Genomic DNA, 24,950 nt, shown 5'->3' on the forward strand with positions numbered 1-24,950 from the left:
CTCAAACAAATCAAATTGTTCATTAACCTGTGGTCCTGTGGTCTCAAACAAATCAAATTGTTCATTAACCTGTGGTCATGTGGTCTCAAACAAATCAAATTGTTCATTAAGCTGTGGTCATGTGGTCTCAAACAAATCAAATTGTTCATTAACCTGTGGTCATGTGGTCTCAAACAAATCAAATTGTTCATTAAGCTGTGGTCATGTGGTCTCAAACAAATTCAATTTGACTGACCTGCCCCACCGATGCCATCGAGGTATTTTGTTTCGAGCGGAAGTTCGAGCCACGAGCCGAGCTGTTCTCAGAGATGGGAGTAGACGAGCCACGAGCCGAGCTGTTCTCAGAGATGGGAGTAGACGAGCCACGAGCCGAGCTGTTCTCAGAGATGGGAGTAGACGAGCCACGAGCCGAGCTGTTCTCAGAGATGGGAGTAGACGAGCCACGAGCCGAGCTGTTCACAGAGATGGGAGTAGACGAGCCACGAGCCGAGCTGTTCTCAGAGATGGGAGTAGACGAGCCACGAGCCGAGCTGTTCTCAGAGATGGGAGTAGACGAGCCACGAGCCGAGCTGTTCACAGAGATGGGAGTAGACGAGCCACGAGCCGAGCTGTTCTCAGAGATGGGAGTAGACGAGCCACGAGCCGAGCTGTTCTCAGAGATGGGAGTAGACGAGCCGTCCCCGTAGCTTTCAGTATCTGGTGAAGACTTCCCTCTGGTCTGCGAACATTTGTTTGTTTGTTAGTGCTAGAACAATTAAATCCTTGCTCTCATAACCGACATATTTATTTTTTAATTGAGTCACATTTTCTGGTCACATTTTATCACACATCCGCTGGGGTGGTGAAATATGTGGTATAACACGTGTGATGTCATATGTCATGTCAGATGTGTCTATAACTCACATCTGTTTGTGCCATAAGTTTCTCTGTGGCCCGAGCACTTGTTGAAGGCTCCACCTGAGTCGCTCCCTGTGAAAATACAAAACAGTACAGCAAATATAGGATACAGTACAGTCATTCATCTTATTAGGTACAGCGAGTATCTTGTATGATACAGCTATATACAGCTCTTATAATTTTCCAGATATATTTTATTTAAGATCTAAAACCTTTTGAATACTATTACTGTGTTTGGCACATGAAAGTAAGTTTTAAACAGCAAAAAAAAAAAACAGGGTTGAAATTAATTTTGGTTGTCATAGAAACCCAAAAACCTTCCGCCATTTTGAATTTTTCGGTACTTTTAAAAATGCTACTGTTTTTTTTTTAAATTTATGAACTTGTAGCGATCAAATTTAAACTGCTTATATTTCATTATATACTAAAACTTTAGTCACGACAACTTTTTTACTAGTAAGAATTTTACACGGTCTGAAAAATCGTGCCCTTTTTAGTATTCAAAAGTTTCAAAATTTGCATATTAATTACCATATACTTTTTTCTCATGATAAAAGTTGTATTTTTTGCATTAAGAACAATTACTGAAAATATGGTGGGCATTGTTTAATGAATAAAAGTAGTAGGCTTTTTAGTGTTAAAAACCTGCGAACAGAGAAAAACAGCCAAAAGTAACGAAAAGTAGGTCACGAAAATATTATATCTGTGTAATTTGTAAAGCCCATTGTAAGCTTTGGGTGTTTCCGAGATGATGGAAATTAAGATTATCAAATAAAGGAGAATTCCAGCTTTCCAATGGTGCCAATACAATATGGTGACATATAGAACTTTTCGTAGAGAGCTTGTAAGTGTGGGAAAAAAATGATTATTTTCTAATTAATAGGGTCATTGTTATTTTAAAGACATAACCTTTTTTTTTCTCATTAAAGTTATTATTTTCTTAATACAAAAATGGACAAAGTATTCAAAAGTGCAAGAAACCCATCATGACGAAAAACAAGAAATTTTGTGATTTTTTGCGGGGTATATCCCCTTAAAAGTAGGTCAAAGATTTACCACAAACACGCAAACAAACAAACGGTCGTTGTGAACTAAGGAAAAGCTTCTAAAATACAATTGTTGCAAATTTAAAGGATAATGTTGATTTTCTATGCTTTACTCTAGGTATAAAAGCTAGCCTAGAATATGAACGTCACACAAATGTACTTTGTTGTGGCCTGCGTCATTTTAAAGCTAGCCTAGAATATGAACGTCACACAAATGTACTTTGTTGTGGCCTGCGTCATTTTAAAGCTAGCCTAGAATATGAACGTCACACACATGTACTTTGTTGTGGCCTGCGTCATTTTAAAGCTAGCCTAGAATATGAACGTCACACAAATGTACTTTGTTGTGGCCTGCGTCATTTTAAAGCTAGCCTAGAATATGAACGTCACACACATGTACTTTGTTGTGGCCTGCGTCATTTTAAAGCTAGCCTAGAATATGAACGTCACACAAATGTACTTTGTTGTGGCCGGCGTCATTTTGTTCCCGCTGGTTTTTTATAGCTGTAATCAGCTGTTCCATTGCGTCATCAAAATTCTCTGCCAAATAAAAACAACAACATTGTTAGGCCTTGAGCTACAACCTGTTCGTCTCACGTTATAAGGCACATACGTCACACATATTATAAGATCTACATGCAGGAAAAAAAATAGTTTTAAAAATGCCTTTTAATTAACATTAACTATAAAGTTCTAATACGCAATTAAATATGAATTGTCAAATGTGAGATTTGTATTGATGTTTTAGATGGTTTACATTTTAAAACTGTGTTTGAACTATCTTTACACATGTTAGACTAACTATCGTTACAACTGTGGCTAACTCATGGACGAATTGAGCTTACATTTAATTTTCTGCACCTAATATATATATATATATATATATATATATATATATATATATATATATATATATATATATATATATATATATATATATATATATATATATATATATATATATATATATATATATATATATATATATATATATATATATATATATATATATATATATATATATGTATGTATATATATATATACACATATATGGTCGAGGGGACTTGAAAGAATACTAAGAATATAAAAATCACTCCCAAACTAACTATTTACACAAACATGTTTTAGGCATAATGTGTCTAAATTTTATTACGAGAATAAAATAAATAAATTTCATGCTTCAATTGCAAAAAGACAAGGACAAACTTCCGTACTTGAGCAGTATAAATACTGGTATCGCAACTACTGTGATTCCAAAATTGTCTCAGATTATAATGTATCTTTTTTTAAAGCATTCCTGTTGAAGTACTTTAGTAAACATGTAAGGTATATACCCAGTCTATAAACATGTCAGGTATATACCCAGTCTATAAACATGTCAGGTATATACCCAGTCTATAAACATGTCAGGTATATACCCAGTCTATAAACATGTCAGGTATATACCCAGTCTATAAACATGTCAGGTATATACCCAGTCTATAAACATGTCAGGTATATACCCAGTCTATAAACATGTCAGGTATATACCCAGTCTATAAACATGTCAGGTATATACCCAGTCTATAAACATGTCAGGTATATACCCAGTCTATAAACATGTCAGGTATATACCCAGTCTATAAACATGTCAGGTATATACACAGTCTATAAACATGTCAGGTATATACCCAGTCTATAAACATGTCAGATATATAACCAGTCCGAAACACATGGAAAACGCAAGATATAAATGTCAACTTCATATTATGTTTGTGTGTGTGTGTGTGTGTCTGTGTGTAATCAGTCCACTTAAGATTTAGGACTAAAGTTCTGACAGACTAGGCTAGACACTTCAATACAGCGACAGACGTTTGTGGGTTCTATAGGGAGGGCTCACTTTAAATAAACATTGACATGAAGAAATGACAGCTGCATTTCGCGGTGTAGAGCTAGTGAGTTCACGTCAAGTTAGGTCTAAGGGACAACAATATATTTTCAAGGGAGAAAAGAAAAAAATATTTGAACATTGAAATATTTATTTAGATTTAAAAGACCAAATAATTATAAACATTATTTTTCCTGTCGTTAATTAAAAAGTGATAACATATATTAACATTAGAGGGTCAGGAGCAAAAACGAGAGGGGGGTTGGCGATGTTAACCTTAGAGAGGCTGGGGACGTTTTGACATTTTTACCTAGTTTACACGTGTGTCTAACTATATTTCCACGTGTGTATAACTATATTTAAACGTGTATCTAACTATATTTAAACGTGTGTCTAACTATATTCAAGAAATATGAACTATTCAAGAAATATGAACTATTCAAGAAATATGAACTATTCAAGAAATATGAACTATTCAAGAAATATGAACTATTCAAGAAATATGAACTATTCAAGAAATATGAACTATTCAAGAAATATGAACTATTCAAGAAATATGAACTATTCAAGAAATATGAACTATTCAAGAAATATGAACTATTCAAGAAATATGAACTATTCAAGAAATATGAACTATTCAAGAAATATGAACTATTCAAGAAATATGAACTATTCAAGAAATATGAACTATTCAAGAAATATGAACTATTCAAGAAATATGAACTATTCAAGAAATATGAACTATTCAAGAAATATGAACTATTCAAGAAATATGAACTATTCAAGAAATATGAACTATTCAAGAAATATGAACTATTCAAGAAATATGAACTATTCAAGAAATATGAACTATTCAAGAAATATGAACTATTCAAGAAATATGAACTATTCAAGAAATATGAACTATTCAAGAAATATGAACTATTCAAGAAATATGAACTATTCAAGAAATATGAACTATTCAAGAAATATGAACTATTCAAGAAATATGAACTATTCTTGAACTTACACTGGAGCTGAACGAAGTGCCGTTTCACGTTAGTAGCAATCGAAGAAAGTAAACTGAGCATTGTTCATATCAATATAAACTAGCCTGTAGAGTCGCGATGCAACATGTTTGTCTCGCCTGATCTCACGTGAACGGAAAAAAAGTCACAGGAAAAAAAACACAGAAAAAAAGTCACAGTTTTTGCTAGGAAAAAAAGTCACAGTGGAAAAATTTTATCGGAAAAAAAGTCACAGAAATAAAGTCACAGAAAAAAAGTCACAAAAATCTTTTTAGAAATATTTTTATTAATTTGTTAATAATTGTAAAATTGTGTATGTTTATTGTTGTGGGTTGTATTTTTGTATAGCATAAATTATTTATAGACGTTAAAAGCATTATGATTTATAACAATTGTAAGTAAAAATACTCTAAGATAATTAACACAACACTCTCAACTTTTGTTACGTATTTAGTTAAATACGCGGTAGAAAAGTTAATTATAAAAGAAATTTAGGCACATTTTGCCGTATGCTATTCTCTAGACGGCCTCTCCTCAATAGGCATTGTCCGAACATATTTTGTGTTGTTGACGTTATGCGTCAATGACAGCCTTTGAACCTTGTCGGCTTTCTGTTTTGATCCTAAGTTTTGTTATGTAATGAGCGTGATAAATGTGAGCAGTAAAGGTGGTTGAACTAAACATAACTATTGTTACCATGAGTTGAGGGCAGCAAGTCAGATGAACTTACCATTTCACGGTAATTTAATATGGGTATTTAAAAAAAAACACGATGAAAAACGTGGACTTTGGAGCATTCTATTAAATGCTACTAATCTTAAGTTTAAAATAATTACAATCTACATTCTTCATAATAAATATTTTTAGATGATTTATAAAAATTCCTAGGCGTATACAGCCCACACACATTACATTACATTTAATTAATCCTAAGTTAATTAGCACTCTCTAAATATTTAATACATAAAAGTATTAACAAATATCATGCAAATATATATTTGTGACTTTTTTTCCTGTGACTTTTTTCCTGTGACTTTTTTTCCTGTGACTTTTTTTTTCTGTGTTTTTTTTCCTGGGTTTTTTTTTCCTGTGACTTTTTTCCTACAATCGATCTCACCCCCCTCTATATTCAGCCTCACACCACATCCCTTATAAAGTTTAACGTTAATACTTACTGGTAAAATTGATATACAAGAGGTCAGATTGTAATAGGCCCAGCCAGCCGGTCGGCTTGTAGCTGTCCAACTTCACAAATATCAGCCGTTTGTTAAGGTGATGCGCGTATTTCGCTTCTGGGGGAATACGTTTTCTAGAGTCAGTGAAAACCATCAATCGAGTCTCTAGACACACATATTTTCTTTCTTTCTTTTAAAAAATTAGAGAGAAATCATCGTAATCGTGAAAGAAAAAAGTAAAACTAAGATTTTAAACAATATCAGCGTTTTACTCGTTTAACATGTTCCTCAGTAGAAAACAAATCTAGTTTTGTATAACCCTGTCTTTAAGCAATCTGTCCGTTTGCCCGTCTGTCCATCTGTCGGTCTGTCGGTCTGTCCGTCTGTCCGTCTGTCGGTCTGTCGGTCTGTCCGTCTGTCGGTCTGTCCGTCTGTCCGTCTGTCCGTCTGTCCGTCTGTCCGTCTGTCCGTCTGTCGGTCTGTCCGTCTGTTCTTCTGTCGGTCTGTTCTTCTTTTCTTGTGTCCGTTTGCCGGTCTGTCCGTCTGCTCGATTGTCCGTCTATCCGTCTACCCGTCTATTCGTCTGCCGGTCTGCCCGTCTGTCCGTCTGTTCTTCTGTTCTTCTGTCCGTTTGTCCGTTTGTCCGTCTGTCGGTCTGTTCTTCTGTTCTTGTGTCCGTTTGCCCGTCTGTTCTTCTGTTCTTTTGATCGTCTATCCGTCTATCCGTCTATTCGTCTGTCCGTCTGTCCGTCTGTTCTTGTGTCCGTTTGCCCGTCTGTTCTTCTGTTCTTCTGTTCGTCTATCCATCTGCCCGTCTATTCTTCCGTCTGTCCGTCTGTCCGTCTATCCGTCTGTCCGTCTGTTCTTCTGTTCTTCTGTTCTTCTGTCCGTCTGTCCGTCTGTTCTTCTGTCCTTCTGCCCGATTGTCCGTCTGTTCTTCTGTTCTTTTGATCGTCTATCCGTCTGTCCGTCTGTTCTTCTGTTCTTCTGTCCGTCTGTCCGTCTGTTCTTCTGTCCGTCTGCCCGATTGTCCGTCTGTTCTTCTGTTCTTTTGATCGTCTATCCGTCTGTCCGTCTGTCCGTCTGCCCGTCTGCCCGTCTGCCCGATGGTCCGTCTGCCCGTCTGTCCGTACACGTAGGTTTGTGTCCACTGTACTAAATTTCCATGTAAACTTAAGTATTGTTTCATTGGACACTAGCGGGATTAGTCTCGACTGTTCCTGTTGATTTATAATAAAATAAATATGCTCATACAAACTTCATTTTGTATCATTTTTCAGGCCAAATTTATGTTGTTAGTATTTTCGGTGACTAATTATTTATTTTTTAAAAAGCCAAAGCTATTTTCTCCGTGAAACTGTAAATATACATGGCATAACTAGCTTATGAAATTATTTCAAATTATTTAATTACGGCCACTGTGAACCCAAAAGGTACACCAAAAATGCACTAAAATTTTTTAATAACATATTAAAAAAGCAAAAAAAAAAAAATTATTTTATTTAAATAAGAAAAATGAACTACTATTTAAAGAAGTAAAAAGAAAAGCTTGGGTCGTAATATTTTGCACTGAGTACCTCTAATAAAATTTAAGAAACTACCCTAGCTTTTATTTTTAGTTCTTTAAAAAGTAGTTCATTATTTTACGTTAAAATATAAAAATGCATTTTATGACCTAATTTAGTTTATTTTGTTAACCCTCTTGCAAAGTTCCGTGGAAAATGTTCACTAAAAGTGCTCGAAATTTCGCTAGTCATTTTGGATCGATGACGACAGAAAAAAGCACGACAGTGAAAGCAACTAAAATAAAAGTTTAAAAACATTTTTTAAATCCATGTGAACAATAATGATGGTAGAGGCCAAACTCTTTGGGATCCATAAGGTAGACGGAATTTTTAAATACGTCTAAGATCATAAACTAATGTTTCTTGAAATTGATTTCCGATAATAGAGGGTGGCGCCACATTTCCAACTTTTTTAAATTTAAGGAACTTTTAAGTCAGTTGGACTCAATTTTAAATATAAGTATTTGATCGTACAGGTAGGCTTCTTTCAACTTGTAAGTAATTTCCGCTTGTCTTAAGTGGTATTTTACTCTACTTTAGTGCCGTTTCCATTAAATGGATGAAATTTCTTATATTATTTAAAGCTAATACATAGAGTTTTATAATTCTTTCAGTGATTTCCGGTAACCGCACGTAGTGCTGTCCTTAAGTTTCGATTTTTTAAAATCGATTTGGAAAATTGTATAAATTTATTTCACAAAGTGAAAATTCTAGGAACATTTTGCCTCTCTTCTTTTTGTTTTATTTTTCTATCTGTTGATCTCAAAAATGTATGGCATATGTCAACCTTACGTTTTTATGTACCTAGCTTACAGTTCTTGCTGAACTGGTACTTTTCTGTGGCCGCTATGACAACAACGTAAGCCTTTTCTACAGCCTCTGCCATGCTGTCCATCAAATGATCCCCCATGTCCTTAGTGTCTAGCCACGTAGCAATGTCGTTCTTGCTTAGATTTTCGTTAATCTGTAAAGAAAGTTTTATTCTGAAATATTTTCAAACATTTACCCTCCCCCGTCCACTTATTTTCTTTCGCTTCTTTTGGCTCACAACTTTGTTCCCCCCCCCCCTGATACACCCCCACCCTATTCGCTGCTCCCCCTATTAGCTGCGCACCCCCCCACACCCATTTGCTGCGCCCCCTATTAGCTGCGCACCCCACCCCACCCTATTCGCTGCTCCCCCTATTAGCTGCGCACCCCCCCACACCCATTTGCTGCGCCCCCTACTTTGAAAATCTCCCATGTTTGTTCTCACTCCCCAAGTATTTGTCTCCTCTTACGTTTTGTCCCCCTTCTTCCCATTGGTCTGATAGTTACAACAGTCATGTAACCAGTGTAACTTACAACAGTCATGTAACCAGTGTAACTTACAACAGTGATGTAACCAGTGTAACTTACAACAGTCATGTAACCAGTGTAACTTACAACAGTGATGTAACCAGTGTAACTTACAACAGTGATGTAACCAGTGTAACTTACAACAGTGATGTAACCAGTGTAACTTACAACAGTGATGTAACCAGTGTAACTTACAACAGTGATGTAACCAGTGTAACTTACAACAGTGATGTAACCAGTGTAACTTACAACAGTGATGTAACCAGTGTAACTTACAACAGTCATGTAACCAGTGTAACTTACAACAGTCATGTAACCAGTATAACTTACAACAGTCATGTAACCAATATAACTTACAACAGTGATGTAACCATTGGTCTGATAGTTACAACAGTCATGTAACCATTGGTCGCCCCATAACTTACGCGATGTATACTGTCCTTGACATTCCAGTTATAGCTGAGCATGACATGAGGTTGAAAATGTGTGCTTAGTGCTGGGGTTTGTTCACCTACATTAGAAATATATATATTGGAGGTCATTGGATGGAGGTTGAGTTTCCATTAATCGGATATGTATTTCATGTATCGCAGAATAAGCAACTTAACAAGACGGAAGAAACTTACTCACCTACGGGTGGTTTGTGGATTTTTCCTAGAACTTTAAATCTGATACAGACGTCTTTCATGTGTGGGTCAAGTGAGCCTTCAAATCCACTGTCCAGTAGATGTTTGACTTCTTCGCTTTCCTGGAGTGGGATCAAGTCACAGTCATTTAGATATATTGTCTTAAGTCATACAGCCACACAGTCACATAAAACAGTAATACGCTACTGGAGTATCAGTAACATGATCAATTCTTTTTATTTTAAAAAAGAAACAAACCAGTTAGTTTTATCGTGATATTTTCGGTGCATTTAAGTGTTTTATTATAAAGGTATTTTGCATGCATTTTTCAAAGATAAAAATAAATGAAGGGTTCAATACGTCGGTTTTAGATTTTGTGTTTGGGAATGAAATGATGTCTATTTATGTTGTGGTTTACAAGCACATATTACTGTGTAATTACTGTATATATTTTAAATATAAACGAGCTTACACGATAAATTTGACACTTGAATAACGCGACTACCAACCCCAACAGAACTGCCCCAATTGTAAATGTGGATCAAGGCAGTAGCCAACAGACCGATCGTCTCAAGGCACAGCATTGTTCACATAATGCTTGTTATATTGATCGCTACACGTATCGAAGTTTATAGACAGGCGCTGACGTCACTAATCAACTTGTAGTAGAGAAATATTGATTGAATTAATCTCAAGCTCTAATCAATGCAATATCTTTACTCAATATTTCATAGTTTTTACTGTTAACTGAATTTATGAGGACAAATATGTATCCCTATAAATTATATAAATTATATATATATATATATATATATATATATATATATATATATATATATATATATATATATATATATATATATATATATATATATATATATATATATATATAAGTTCAATTCTGTATGCTTTTTTGGTAAAAATAGCAGACCGAAGAATATAATAATTTATTTTATTATTATCGCCATATTCCTAACTTGATTCCCTGTCTTTCTTTATCATGTACTAATGTTCGGCACTATTTCACACAGATTATTTGCTGCTCATTTGGTGCGCAATTCTTTTTTCGGCGAGATTCTATTCTATTAAAAAATTAATTTCGTTTTTCCCTTTAATTTAGAGGAGTTCTGTGAATGGGTATACGAAGAGTTGGGGTTTAGTTTCATAAAACAGTTTAAGAACTATTGTGATGGTTTTGCTGCACTGTCAAACACAATCGGATGTCATTTTATATGTGCAGAATTTCATGTAACAACGCACAGACATTCTTCAAAGTCTGCCTATTGTGACGTCACTCACCATCAGACGATGCCAGATGTCAGGATTCCATCCCAGCTGATACAGACATTCTGCTGCACACACTTGGATCTCAGGGTCAGGGGAGGTCAAGAACGTTTGGATGAGTCCCGGGCCCCCCTTTTGGTCAAATCTCTCAATCATGTCCTCATCATTCAGCAGATGTGCCACAACTTGCAGGACAACTTTGGTGCTGGTGGGGGAATTTACATTAGCAATTTTATATATATATATATATATATATATATATATATATATATATATATATATATATATATATATATATATATATATATACATATATATAAAGCAATAAATGTGTGTCCCCGTCTGTCTGTCTGTTTTTATTCATGACTACACTTTTCATCCGGTCGCCGTGAAACTTTGGGAAATTGTTGAGAATATTCCTGGGGAGTTTTCCGCGGGGAAAAAATTTCAAATTCGCAAGGATGGCGCCCCATTAGGGCGCCATTTGTTTTTTCTATATATACGGTATATAAAAAATCAAAGTCGATTGCGGTTCATCGTATATCCGATCGCCATAAAACATTGAGGAGTTGATTAGAACACTCCAAGTAACGTTTCTGTATTAAAATAATTCTTAATTTCGCAAAGGCCTCGCCACGGGAGGTTGCGATGTTTCTCCATATATGATATTTAAAAAAAATGTTGATTGCGATTTCAGACCGTTCATCCCATCGCCACCGAACTTTAGGGAATTGATTAGAACACCGCAGGGAATGGTGCTGCAAAAAAAATCTTTTTTTTTTAAATTTTCGCACGGGCGGCCCAGGACAGGATGCGATTTGGCGCCCCGGTCTTTCCCGTGATCTCTATTGCAACTACGTTCGGTCTAAACAGTGTGATAGACAATGGATAAGATGGGGCGTTAGAGTGGCTCACTAAATTAAATCAGGCAATTCCGCCGGCGCCCTGGTAGGGTGCGATTTGGATGGGAACAAAAATTTCAGTTTCGGCCCTCAAAGGCTCACGTGGGCCGCTGAGGGCCATGCAATACGTTTTATTTTAATAATCAGAAAAATTAACCAAGGTTTGATTATTAACTGGGATGTTTCTTTTTGTCTGTAAAAAAAAGTAAACAGTTTGCGAATGACGCAATTAGCATCTATTTTTAGACGATCCAATCAGAAACTGAGATCGAGGATCTAATAATAGACCATTAATAACGCTAACATATTGCATCCGTCACACTGATGTTTAAAACACGTCAAACAATTTTTTATGTGTTGAAGAAAAAATCCTGTGCATTTGTGTCACTTTAGTGAATGGCGCAATCTGCATCATTGTTAACAGAATGCTATTAGGCACTCTTAGTTATCCTATGAGCACGATGGCGCCTATGTTAGTTTTAAGTAGCCAGGGGCCGTCGCGGGACCTCTGCGGTAGTGTAACTGGGGGCTCAGAGAGCGCCCCTATACGTCACTGACACATGGGTGGTCAGTGAAGTGTGTTGTACCTCATTATTTCTGTGAGTACACTGTAGGTTTTCACGCGGTTGTGTAGGTAAACCCTTGTCCCGATATTTATGATCCACGCGCAGGCAGTGTTTACATTTTAAAAACTCGGTTTTAAAAACAAGGTCACGCGTCTAAAACCACAGGATTGGTAACGCATTAGTAAAACCGTTAATTTATATTTCTTGAGACTTTCATCTATCCCCGCGGCTATATAAATACATATGTACTGCCGTGATGTAACGACAACTACCTGACATTGTGCTTAGCTTGTGACTCGCCAGGATGACGTAACTGACTGATCATCTTGTCCATGACGCCATACCCTGCTGTTGTATATTGTTGCCGAGTTTCATCTAGGCCACTGGTCAATAGTATCTCAAGCCATGTGCTCAGCTCTTCTAGAAATAGTATTGAAATAGGTCACGTGATCGTCTGGTGGCATCACGTGATTTGTCACGAGTGCCGTCAGGCTAGAGAGAGGTAGAAAAGTGTAGCTCACCTTGACCTTGATGTTTGAGAAGTAGTCCCGTGAGCACAGCCTCCATTTTAAGGTCTGGCACCCACAAGGCGCCCTCAGGGTGCTGGCTAGCGCCCCACAGTAGCTTCAGCGTCTCTATCTGCTCTCTGGGCTGTCAATATCAAGTGGGCTTTGGTTTAGGTTTAGTTAAGAAAACTGTCAATATCAAGTAGGCTTTGGTTTAGGTTTAGTTAAGAAAACTGTCAATATCAAGTGGGCTTTGGTTTAGGTTTAGTTAAGAAAACTGTCAATATCAAGTGGGCTTTGGTTTAGGTTTAGTTAAGAAAACTGTCAATATCAAGTGGGCTTTGGTTTAGGTTTAGTTAAGAAAACTGTCAATATCAAGTGGGCTTTGGTTTAGGTTTAGTTAAGAAAACTGTCAATATCAAGTGGGCTTTGGTTTAGGTTAAGTTAAGAAAACTGTCAATATCAAGTGGTTTTTGGTTTAGGTTTAGTTGGCTGATACATAGCCCCAACCCTCTCTATACATAGCCCCCCCCCCCACATGTCAAACTGACCTGTGGGTGTTCATCGTCGTTTCGCAGCCAACGAATGACGTCATTTGACAGATGCTGAAGATGATCTTTGGCGCTGAGTTCCGCGATGACCGAAGGCAATGTTCCAGACAGAATGTTCCATAGCTGCAAGCATGTCAGTCTGTCGGTTTGTCTGTCTGTCTGTCTGTGGCCAGACGTAAACATCGCCATCGTCTGCTTGAAAAAGTCTGTCATATTTAGAACCTCCTCCACCAGTTGTCTGTCTCGAGAGTTACTGGACAGACTTAAAATGTCTGCCTTAAGTTCCCCGCTCTCAGACTCGGTGAGTTCCAGAATATTCTGGACAGTTACCATCAGGTGAGGTGAGTCATGTAGTACCTGACGCACATCCTCCAGCTGTCTCTCGTCTCTTAAATGTCGGCCTAGCAGTTTCGTGTCCGTCAAATCTATCCCTAACCCTAACTCCCTAGTATCTGTCATATCTCTGTCTGAATCCCTAGTATCTGTCAAATCTCTGTCTGAATCCTTAGTATCTGTCAAATCTCTGTCTAACTCTCTAGTATCTGTCAAATCTCTGTCTAACTCTCTAGTATCTGTCAAATCTCTGTCTAACTCTCTAGTATCTGTCAAATCTCCGTCTAACTCTCTATTATCTGTTTTTTCTCTGTCTAACTCTCTAGTATCTGTCAAATCTCTGTCTAGCTCCCTAGTATATGTCATATTTATGTCTAACTCTCTAGTATCTGTCAAATCTCTGTCTAGCTCCCTAGTATATGTCATATCTCTGTCTAACTCTCTAGTATCTGTCAAATCTCTGTCTAGCTCCCTAGTATATGTCATATCTCTGTCTAACTCTCTAGTATCTGTCAAATCTCTGTCTAGCTCCCTAGTATATGTCATATTTATGTCTAACGACCTAGTGTCTGTCAAACGTGTTTCCATCCTATCTTTGGCTGGATAACTGGTCACGTGATGATCGTAGCTCTGGTTGGCTGCGGGAGAGATGAGTTCAGCGTCAACAATAAAACTACACATGACCTAACTCTAGTCCACCCAGCTCTGATGGGTACGTGACTCTAGTCCACCCAGCTCGGATGGGTACCTGACTCTAGCCCACCCAGCTCTGATGGGTACCTGACTCTAGTCCACCCAGCTCTGATGGGTACCTGACTCTAGTCCACCCAGCTTTAATGGGTACCTGACTCTAGTCCACCCAGCTCAGATGGGTACCTAACTCTAGTCCACCCAGCTCTGATGGGTACCTGACTCTAGTCCACCTAGCTCTGATGGGTACCTGACTCTAGTCCACCCAGCTCTGATGGGTACCTGCCTCTAGTCCACCCAGCTCTGATGGGTACCTGACTCTAGTCCACCCAGCTCTGATGGGTACCTGACTCTAGTCCACCCAGCTCTAATGGGTACCTGACTCTAGTCCACCCAGCTCTGATGGGTACCTGACTCTAGTCCACCCAGCTCTGATGTGTACCTGACTCTAGTCCACCCAGCTCTGATGAGTACCTAACTCTAGTCCACCCAGCTCTGATGGGTACCTGACTCTACTCCACCCAGCTCTGATGGGTACCTGACTCTAGTCCACCCAGCTCTGATGGGTACCTGACCCACGTCAGGGAAAAACAAGGCAACTTGGCGCATAGTGCTGACCACATCATATATGTATATTATGTAGTCATGATATAGATACACTCTACTCCATCTGCCATATGGATTGCTAGTTTCGAACTAGATTTTTGTTTTCTACATGTGACGTAATAATTAGTAGGCCTTTTGTGAGGGCAATGTGAGGGGAGGGCAGTGTGTGTGGCTGTGTGTGTGGCTGTGTGTGTTCTAGAAAAAGGATGTTGTCGTCTCACGATGTTAAACATTTGAAAAAAGGTTATATTTAGCTCACCTACAACTTTCCTAGACCCACACGCACAAGTATTTAGCTCACCTACAACTTTCCTAGACCCACACGCACAAGTATTTAGCTCACCCACAACTTTCCTAGACCCACACGCACAAGTAGTTAAGGTTATATTTAGCTCACCTACAACTTTCCTAGACCCACACGCACAAGTAGTTAAGGTTATATTTAGCTCACCTACAACTTTCCTAGACCCACACGCACAAGTAGTTAGGGTTATATTTAGCTCACCTACAACTTTCCTAGACCCACACGCACAAGTAGTTAAGGTTATATTTAGCTCACCTACAACTTTCCTAGACCCACACGCACAAGCAGTTAAGGTTATATTTAGCTCACCTACAACATTCCTAGACCCACACGCACAAGCAGTTAAGGTTATATTTAGCTCACCTACAACTTTCCTAGACCCACACGCACAAGCAGTTAAGGTTATATTTAGCTCACCTACAACATTCCTAGACCCACACGCACAAGTAGTTAAGGTTATATTTAGCTCACCTACAACTTTCCTAGACCCACACGCACAAGTATTTAGCTCACCTACAACTTTTCTAGACCCACACGCACAAGTATTTAGCTCACCTACAACTTCCCTAGATCCACACGCACAAGTATTTAGCTCACCTACAACTTTCCTAGACCCACACGCACAAGTATTTAGCTCACCCACAACTTTCCTGGAACCACACGCACAAGTAGTTAAGGTTATATTTAGCTCACCTACAACTTTCCTAGACCCACACGCACAAGTATTTAGCTCACCCACAACTTTCCTAGACCCACAAGCACAAGTAGTTAAGGTTATATTTAGCTCACCTACAACTTTCCTAGACCCACACGCACAAGTAGTTAAGGTTATATTTAGCTCACCTACAACATTCCTAGACCCACACGCACAAGCAGTTAAGGTTATATTTAGCTCACCTACAACTTTCCTAGACCCACACGCACAAGTAGTTAAGGTTATATTTAGCTCACCTACAACTTTCCTAGACCCACACGCACAAGCAGTTAAGGTTATATTTAGCTCACCTACAACTTTCCTTGACCCACACGCACAAGTAGTTAAGGTTATATTTAGCTCACCTACAACTTTCCTAGACCCACACGCACAAGTAGTTAAGGTTATATTTAGCTCACCTACAACTTTCCTAGACCCACACGCACAAGTAGTTAAGGTTATATTTAGCTCACCTACAACTTTCCTAGACCCACACGCACAAGTAGTTAAGGTTATATTTAGCTCACCCACAACTTTCCTAGACCCACACGCACAAGTAGTTAAGGTTATATTTAGCTCACCTACAACTTTCCTAGACCCACACGCACAAGTAGTTAAGGTTATATTTAGCTCACCTACAACTTTCCTAGACCCACACGCACAAGTAGTTAAGGTTATATTTAGCTCACCCACAACTTTCCAAGACCCACACGCACAAGTAGTTACGATTATATTTAGCTCACCTACAACTTTTCTAGACCCACACGATGCTGCCTGACCCATGTCACCTGATCACTGAGGAAAACCATGACGTGATGCGTTGAAAAACATAGCTACACTGACAATTTAACTACAGACCAACACGTTAACTACAGACCAACACGTTAACTACAGACCAACACGTTAACTACACACTGACATGTTAAATACTTACCGACACGTTAACTACTTACTGACACGTTAACTACACACTGACACGTTAACTACTTACTGACACGTTAACTACACACTAACACGTTAACTACACACTTACACGATAACTACACACTAACATGTTAACTACACACTGACAAATTAACGACACCCTGACACGATAACTACACACTAGCATGTTAATTATACACTGACACGTTAGCTACACAATGAAATTTCATCAGTACAAAAACTCCTTCACAGTTTACACGGGAATCATCGACTAAGTTACAAGTTTACAAATCTATTCAAAATATCACTAAAATATTAAGTAAAGTAGTTACTTCTTTAGTTTATACGCATATGAACTACACACATATGAACTACACACTTATATATAAATTACACACTTACATACGATCTATACACTTACATACAAACCAGATACTTTTAAATAACGGCCCACTTTGAGTCAAAGTCAGAACTAACAGCAGCTATTTTGAACAAAGAGAACGTAATCATTTAAACATAGGAATCGATCTACACAGATATTGATCTACACAGATATTGATCGACCGGAAATAAAAGCACACGATTTACACGTCATAATGGTGCATCATGGCACAATGGTTGTACAACGTCATAATGATTGTATAATGACATAATGGTGTATCATGGCAATGGTTGTATCGGTTGTATATTGTAGGTTTAGGTTTGAGTTATGTTTGGGTTCACAGTGGGTTAAGTTTCTGTTAACATTGGGTTAGGTTTGGGTTAACTTTGTTAGGTTTAAGGTAGGTTGGGGTTAGATATGTGTTAGGTTTGCGGTAACTTTGGGATAGGTTTGGGTTAAATTTGGGTTAGGTTTGGGTTAAATTTGGGTTAGGTTGGGGTTAGGATTGGGTTAGGTTTGAGTTAGGTTTGGGTTAGGTTTAGGTTAGGTTTGGGTTAGGTTTAGGTTAGTTTTGGGTTAGGTTTGGCTTAACTTTGGGTTAACTTCGGGTTAGGTTTGGGTAAACTCTGGATTAGGTTTGGGTTATTTTTTAGTTAGGCTTGGGTTAGGTGGGGTCAACTATGTGTTAGGTTTGGACTAGGTTTAGGTTAACTTTTGGTTTGGTTTAGGTTAACTGTGGGTTAGGTCTGGGTAATGTTTGGGTTAGGTTTGAGTTAGGTTTGGGATAGGTTTGGGTTAACTTGGGTTAGGTTTGGGTTAAATTTGGGTTAGGTTGGGGTTAGGATTTTGTTAGGTTTGAGTTAGGTTTGGGTTAAGTTTGGGTTAGGTTTGGGTTAGGTTTGGCTTAACTTAGGGTTAACTTTAGGTTAGGTTTGGGTTAACTTTGGATTAGGCTTGGGTTAGGTGTGGTCAACTTTGGGTTAGGTTTGGGCTAGGTTTGAGTTAGGTTTGGGTTAGGTTTGGGTTAGGTTTGGGTTAGGTTTGGGTTAGGTTTGGGTTAGGTTTGGGTTAGGTTTGGGTTAGGTTTGGGTTAGGTTTGGGTTAGGTTTGGGTTAGGTCTGGGTTAACTTTGGGTTAGGTTTGTGTTAGGTTTGGGTTAGGTTTGGTTTAGGTTTGGGTTAGGTTTGGGTTAGGTTTGGGTTAGGTGTAAGTTAGGTCTGGGTTAACTTTGGGTTAGGTTTGTGTTAGGTATTGGTTGGTTTTGGGATAGGTTAGGTTTGTGTTAGGTTTAGGTTAGGTTTGGGTTAACTTTGGGTTAGGTTTGGGTAAACTGTGGGTTAGGTTTGGGTTTGTGTTGGGTTAGGAATGGGTTAACTTTGGGTTAACTGTAGTTTAGATTTTGATTAACTTTGTGTTAAGTTTGTGTTAACTTTGTGTTAGGTTGGGGTTAAGTTATGGTTTAGTTTTGGTTAAGTTTAGGTTAGGTTGAGGTCATGTTTGGGTTAGCTTTGGGTTAGGTTTGGGTTAGGATTAGGATTAGAATGGGTTATGTTAGGGTTATTGTAGGTTTAGGTTTGAGTTATGTTTGGGTTAACTGTGGATTAAGTTTGGGTTAATTTTGGTTTAGGTTTGGGTTAACTATTGGTTAAGTTTGGGTAAGGTGGGGTCAACTTTGGGTTAGGTATAGGTTAGGTTAGGATTAACTTTGGGTTAACTTTTGGCTAGGTTTGGGTTAACTTTGGGTTAGGTTTGGGTTAACTTAGCTTTGGGTTAGGTTTGGGTTAGGTTTGTGTTAATTTTGGTTAGGTTAGGGTTAACTTTGGGATAAGTTTGGTTTAGCTTTGATTATGTTTTGGTTAACTTTGCGATAGGTTTGGGTTAGCTTTGGGTTAGGTTTGGGTTAGGTTGGGGTTAGGCTTGTGTTATGTTTGGGTTAACTTTGGGTTATGTTTGAGTTAGGTTAGTGTTAACTTAGGGTTAGGTTTGTGTTAGGTTTGTGTTAGGTTTGGGTTAACTTTGGATAAGCTTTCGAAAACAGGTTTACCAGAACACACAGGCGCGTGAATATTTGACTTCCGACCATTTGGTCAGCCAAAGTGACGTCACTAGACAACACAATGACTTTCTGACGTCACTCGACAACCAATTTAAGCACAACCTTCTGGTCGAAGTGATGTTCTCTATAAGGGACTTAACCATTGTAGGTGATATAACTACAGAATTACATGGGCTACCTCCCCTAGTCGCGAGATTAAGGTCGCTGCAAAAAATTTTGCTGAAGGGGTGGTGCATGGAAGTGCACGGTGGGGAACGGTGGGATATGAAGAAATGAACTATTTCATTCGAATTTGATTTAGAACTACTTACCAAGTTTCGGTCAAACTAACACACATTACTTTAAAAACAACAGAAAGACCATTGAATAGCCGAGTTTTTAACGAAATCATTTAAGCCTCTTAATAAGTGTGCGGATTTAATATGATGTTGTGTTTACTAATAATGTATATAATTTGGTTTTAATTTTTCTAATAGGTATTGGTAACCTATGTTATTTTAAATGTGTCAGTTTTTTAGCTATTTAGTTATTTCTTTCATTTGTCACTAATGTCGTCCAATGTGTAATAAAGCACATTGCGATTTGATCAATAACTATTTTAAAAACTATTTTTCTCAAACAAGAATGGCGTTAAAGTCTATGGGCCTATAATTTACGTGTAACGAGTACCAAGGGCTAGTTAAACATAAAACTGTTATTTACTTTTCCTCTCACGGCAAAACACCAAGCGATGCAATTCAAAGAATCTGAATAGTATCGTGTAAGGATATAGGCTTATAATAGCTTTTATTCAACGTCATAACAAACATTTCCAAACATGTCGTAAACTCAGTGGCGTAGCTAGGTCGGGCGTAACCCGATACTTAATGGTTCCCCTCTCCATCCCCGAAAGAAAACAAATATTATATATATATATATATATAGGCCTATATACACTTGTAAGTATTTGTATAAGCAAGTGTCAATAACTCCCAAATCATTAACCTAGTCTTAATAGGGCAACTAACTCGGTCTTTCTCGCTTCAAATTCAAAATCTTCTTAGCCACGGAGAGAATTTTCAAAGCAAATGTATTGTTGGGAACATTGCGGCTATTTGCTTGTAGGCATCGCTTCAAGATTTTGAAAAACCAATAGTACTAAAAATGCAACAATTATAACATTTGTACTAATAATAGAATCAAAATAAGTGCCCATAGGCGGAAGAAATTAATATTATATTAAATTGTAACTACGTTTGGGACAACTTCTCAAAAAGCGAATAAATAAAACCTAACAGAACGTTTTTTTAAAACAAAAATCACAAACTAACTTGGGCTATGTCAGTCTATACCTTATCCTAACCCTAACCCTAACCCAGTTTATACGTTATCAATATTTACAATTTTAAATAACAGTAGTTGAACTAAGTTTTCTATTTTAAAAAAAAATATTTTCCTATTTAATAAAAATAAAAATCACAACTGGTCTGATAAATCTGGCAACTTCACGAATTGTGTGACTTCCTTACACTACACATTACCCCACTGCACAATACACTGTGACGTCACTCACGTGTAGCGTCCCCTGATTGTGTGTGTGTGTTGTGTGCTCGAATGACAGGTAGGCTACCCTGTTTTTGTATACAGTTGTAGGATTGTCAGTTGACGGGTGACAGACCGTGTGCTAGGGTATGTGGCCGTTGGTTGGTGTGTGGGTTTGTGGGAGGACGTAGAGTGTATTTTGTATTGTGTATCGTTGTTTGTGACGTAAACCTTTTATTATTTACTAGACTACCCGCTATCCTTGGATAACCGTGTATTTTGTATTGTGTATCGTTGTTTGTGACGTAAACCTTTTATTATTTACTAGACTACCCGCTATCCTTGGATAACAGTGTGTTTCAGGGGTCATCGATAAAGGACTTCACATTTATTTGACGATTTTTCTTTCACTTCCCCTTCATGCGTCACACACCGTCACACACCGTCACACACCGTCACACACCGTCACACACCGTCACACACCGTCAAACACCGTCACGCACCGTCACACACTGTCACACACCGTCACATACCGTCACACAACGTCACACACCGTCACACAACGTCACACACCGTCACACACCGTCACACACCGTCACACACCGTCACACACCGTCACACACCGTCACACACCGTCACACACCGTCAAACACCGTCACGCACCGTCACACACTGTCACACACCGTCACATACCGTCACACAACGTCACACAACGTCACACACCGTCACACACCGTCACACACCGTCACATACCGTCACACACCGTCACATACCGTCACACACCGTCACACACCGTCACACACCGTCACGCACCGTCACACACTGTCACACACCGTCACATACCGTCACACACCGTCACACACCGTCGCGAAATGTCAGACGTCACACCCCGAACAACATTTGTGTTTTAAAACAGCGTATTTGGCTGAGCATGGGTCTGACCACAATATTCCTTCATATGCTGAGGTAACAGAAATAGGGGAACTCTACTTCACCTGCCCAGTGTCACACCAAGTATCAGACATATTTATTTCTTTTAATTTTCCTCATATATGCTGAGGTTACAGGCAACTTTATCATTCACATCCAAAAAGAAGTCACACCCTAGCTTCCATGTTTTTTGTCTTTTAAAAAATCGATCTATTTCTATAACTTTTTCTGAGCAGGAAACTCATTTGAATAATAATGAATCAATTATTAAAGCTGACGTCATACTAATATTAATGAATTAGAACTAATCACGTGTGTTGTGATTTTGCACTGTGCATTTAGCTTTATAATGTGTTAACTTTTTGAATGAGCAACATGGTCTTCCATGGACGCCGCCATGTTTGTTGTGAAAATAAGTAAATCAATCAAGTGACGTCCTTAAGCCAGTGAAAATGTTTTAAATTTTTCCTAAAAAAATAAATAAATTTTCTGAACTTTTCTAAGTAAATGGTGTTTCTATACATGAATACACTAATTAATTAACTTTTTTTATATTAAATAAATTTGTTTTAACAGTTTTAAAAAGCCATTACTCTCTTAAAAAAACGTATTTTACAGTATTTTACAGTTCTACACATAATGTAGATGCTCTCATGTAATGGAACCGACAAAAAAGACACCAAAAGCAAATATCCAAACTTTTCGTTTTTAGTAATATACTAGACTACCTCGTCATCCGTTGGATAACTGTGGGTTTGGGGGGTCATCCATCAAAAAACATCACGTCTGTCACTCAGAGGCGAAGCGACCCTTCCCGGGGACAAACTTTTCGATTTGAACCCCCCCCCCCCCGGAAGATTTCGATTTGCAACCCCCACCCCCCTCAAACTTGATGTGCACCCACCCCCCTCAAGATTTGAATTTGCACCCCCCCCCTCAAACTTTCGATTTGCACCCCCCTCAACCTTTCAATTTATTTTTCCAACCCATTTTGGCGCCCACTAAGGTCGGCGCCCGGACATATGTCCCCCCCCCCCCCTCGCTACGCTACTGCAGTGTCACTTATCGTCACAAAAAAACAGACCCCACATTCAAAAATATGTTTTTTATCTTTTAAAAACACTGAAAACACCGATTTCGGACTATCCCTTCATATACTGACGTCACATGTGACCTACTCAACTCTACTTCACCTGCCCAGTGTCCCGCCAAGTCTCAGACAACATGTTTTTATCGGTTCAAAAACTATTCCAGCCGAGCATGTCTCTGACCACACTATCCCTTCATATGCTTAGGACAAAGAAACAGATGAACTCTACTTCACCTGCCCTGTATCCAGCCAAGTTCAGATAGGTAACTTTATCATTCACATCTAAAAAAATAAAATAAAAATTGGGAAAAAAAAATTATCATTGATGTATTGGTCTTGAACCTGTGCCACCCGCATGAGAGCCGATTACACTAGCAACTTAACTATTTACTCGTGACGTCACAGATGATTTTTTATACTATAATTTAACACTTTGAGTCTCCTTCAGGGACGGATTAAGCTTGGGCGGGGCCCCGGGCTGAAACTTTTTGGGGGCCCCTGATATATATATATATATATATATATATATATATATATATATATATATATATATATATATATATATATATATATATATATATATATATATATATATCCTAATCAGCATACTATTCAAGATATTAATGGATTATATATAGCTTATAGGGACATTCGACACCGATATTTACAAAACTGCTAATTTAAAAAAGCTGTCAATTGTGTTCAATGAGCGGTAAATTGGATACATCTAACCTTCTTTTTTTTTCTCTTCTTCTTCGTTCTTAATTTTAGTGTTGGAAGGGATCCCCTCCAACACAATTAAGTATACGCGTCAACTGGTTATGCGCCATTGAGACCATTGATTCCGATTTCAGCCTGCTTTTCTTTTTTAATTTGTTTCCATAGCCTTTGTCCAACCAAGAACAAACTACAGCAGATTTTGGAGTTGTCTCTCCTAGAAGAGTGGCTATCCCCAGCTAACCAGCCTCATCAAGCCCGAGGGCTTGAACTAGAGACATTTCGGTTAAGAGCTTTACCGACTCGACCACGCCGATCCTCTAACATCTAACCAATATGTACTCATTTTCCCACGTTTTCTTTGACTTGCTTTCGCCTCTGTTTGTTTGTTTTTCCAATCAAATCTTGCGATCGAAATTTAGGGCACTTCCCAGTTAGCTAGCGCGCTGAAATTTTCAGGGAAGCTTTGTTTTGGATGACAATAGAATATTCCACTGTTGTTATTACTAAATTGATCCATGGAAACATTTTATTGATCACTGTATACCCCTATATAATTGTACAAAAAACGTGGGGAAAAAGGGACATAACCCAGTAACTGTAATTTGATGAAAACAAGGTTCGGTACTCTCCCTCTTTTTGCTTACTGAGTAGTTGTCACACGGTGTTTGTCTACAAACAACCAGAACGTAACAACTGGTGGCCAGTATGGGGGAGACGATATGGTCGAGTGGTTGGGCACACGATTGCTAACCCACTCGACACGGGTTCAAATCTATGTGTTCTAGTCAGTAACGTATTCACACAACGTGTTTTTTACGAGTTGTCTTTTTACGAGTTGTCTTCGTTTACCCAAAAAAAAGTGAAAAGATAAAATCGATAGCAAGATTTCAATGCAAACAGACAAAGACTAAAAAGTAGAAAATAATAATCATTAAAAAAGTTTTTAAAAAACCACGTTTTCTGATTGAACTTAAAAAGTAGAAAATAAATGCTATACATCACAATAATGCAAGCGATCACTCTACTATAAGCGATGAAAAACGTGGGGCGCCGTGATTTTCTTACAGTTTCTAATACTGTTGACTCTCTACAAGCTCCCTAATAAAAGTCAATAGTATTATCTAATCAATAGTAATATAACTTTTACTTCGGCGCCCCACGTTTTTCAGCACCCCCCTTAATCCGCCACTGGTCTCCTTATGCAACTTGAGTTACGCGCATAGATCTAGGTCTAAGTCAAGAGTAGTAGTATTTTATCAAAATCGTAGATCCGTTTCAAATTTTGAGCAATTTCCGATAACTGGAAGTTGTACTTTTTTTACTTTGAATTTTTCAAACGCCTATAACTTGAGTACTATTTCAGATAGATA

General features: G+C 38.1%; 1 protein-coding gene across 4 annotated transcripts in view; it reads right to left on the reverse strand.

Moving 5' to 3' along the window:
• Positions 1-20,924, reverse strand: part of LOC131941465 (uncharacterized) — a 24,721-nt gene extending 3,797 nt beyond the window's left edge. The window contains exons 1-14 of one of the 4 annotated variants that reach the window (XM_059300742.1): positions 20,828-20,924; positions 17,311-17,363; positions 16,701-16,752; positions 13,331-14,301; positions 12,795-12,924; positions 12,546-12,693; positions 10,821-11,010; positions 9,526-9,643; positions 9,321-9,406; positions 8,362-8,521; positions 5,993-6,109; positions 2,404-2,483; positions 904-969; positions 236-718 (exon numbers count right to left, since the gene is read on the reverse strand). In XM_059300742.1, the coding sequence (XP_059156725.1) occupies positions 236-718; positions 904-969; positions 2,404-2,483; positions 5,993-6,109; positions 8,362-8,521; positions 9,321-9,406; positions 9,526-9,643; positions 10,821-11,010; positions 12,546-12,693; positions 12,795-12,924; positions 13,331-14,301; positions 16,701-16,740 (2,589 nt within the window). In that variant the 5' untranslated portion in view covers positions 16,741-16,752; positions 17,311-17,363; positions 20,828-20,924. Of the gene's footprint in view, positions 1-235; positions 719-903; positions 970-2,403; positions 2,484-5,992; positions 6,110-8,361; positions 8,522-9,320; positions 9,407-9,525; positions 9,644-10,820; positions 11,011-12,545; positions 12,694-12,794; positions 12,925-13,330; positions 14,302-16,700; positions 16,753-17,302; positions 17,398-20,827 lie in introns of those variants that run through there. The other 3 variants (XM_059300745.1, XM_059300744.1, XM_059300743.1) reach the window with 3 other exon arrangements.
• Positions 20,925-24,950: the final 4,026 nt, after the last annotated feature.

This window comes from Physella acuta, unplaced genomic scaffold (genome assembly GCF_028476545.2).
Source record: "Physella acuta isolate Inbredline_101_S28 unplaced genomic scaffold, ASM2847654v3 ptg000362l, whole genome shotgun sequence".
NCBI lineage: Eukaryota > Metazoa > Mollusca > Gastropoda > Physidae > Physella > Physella acuta.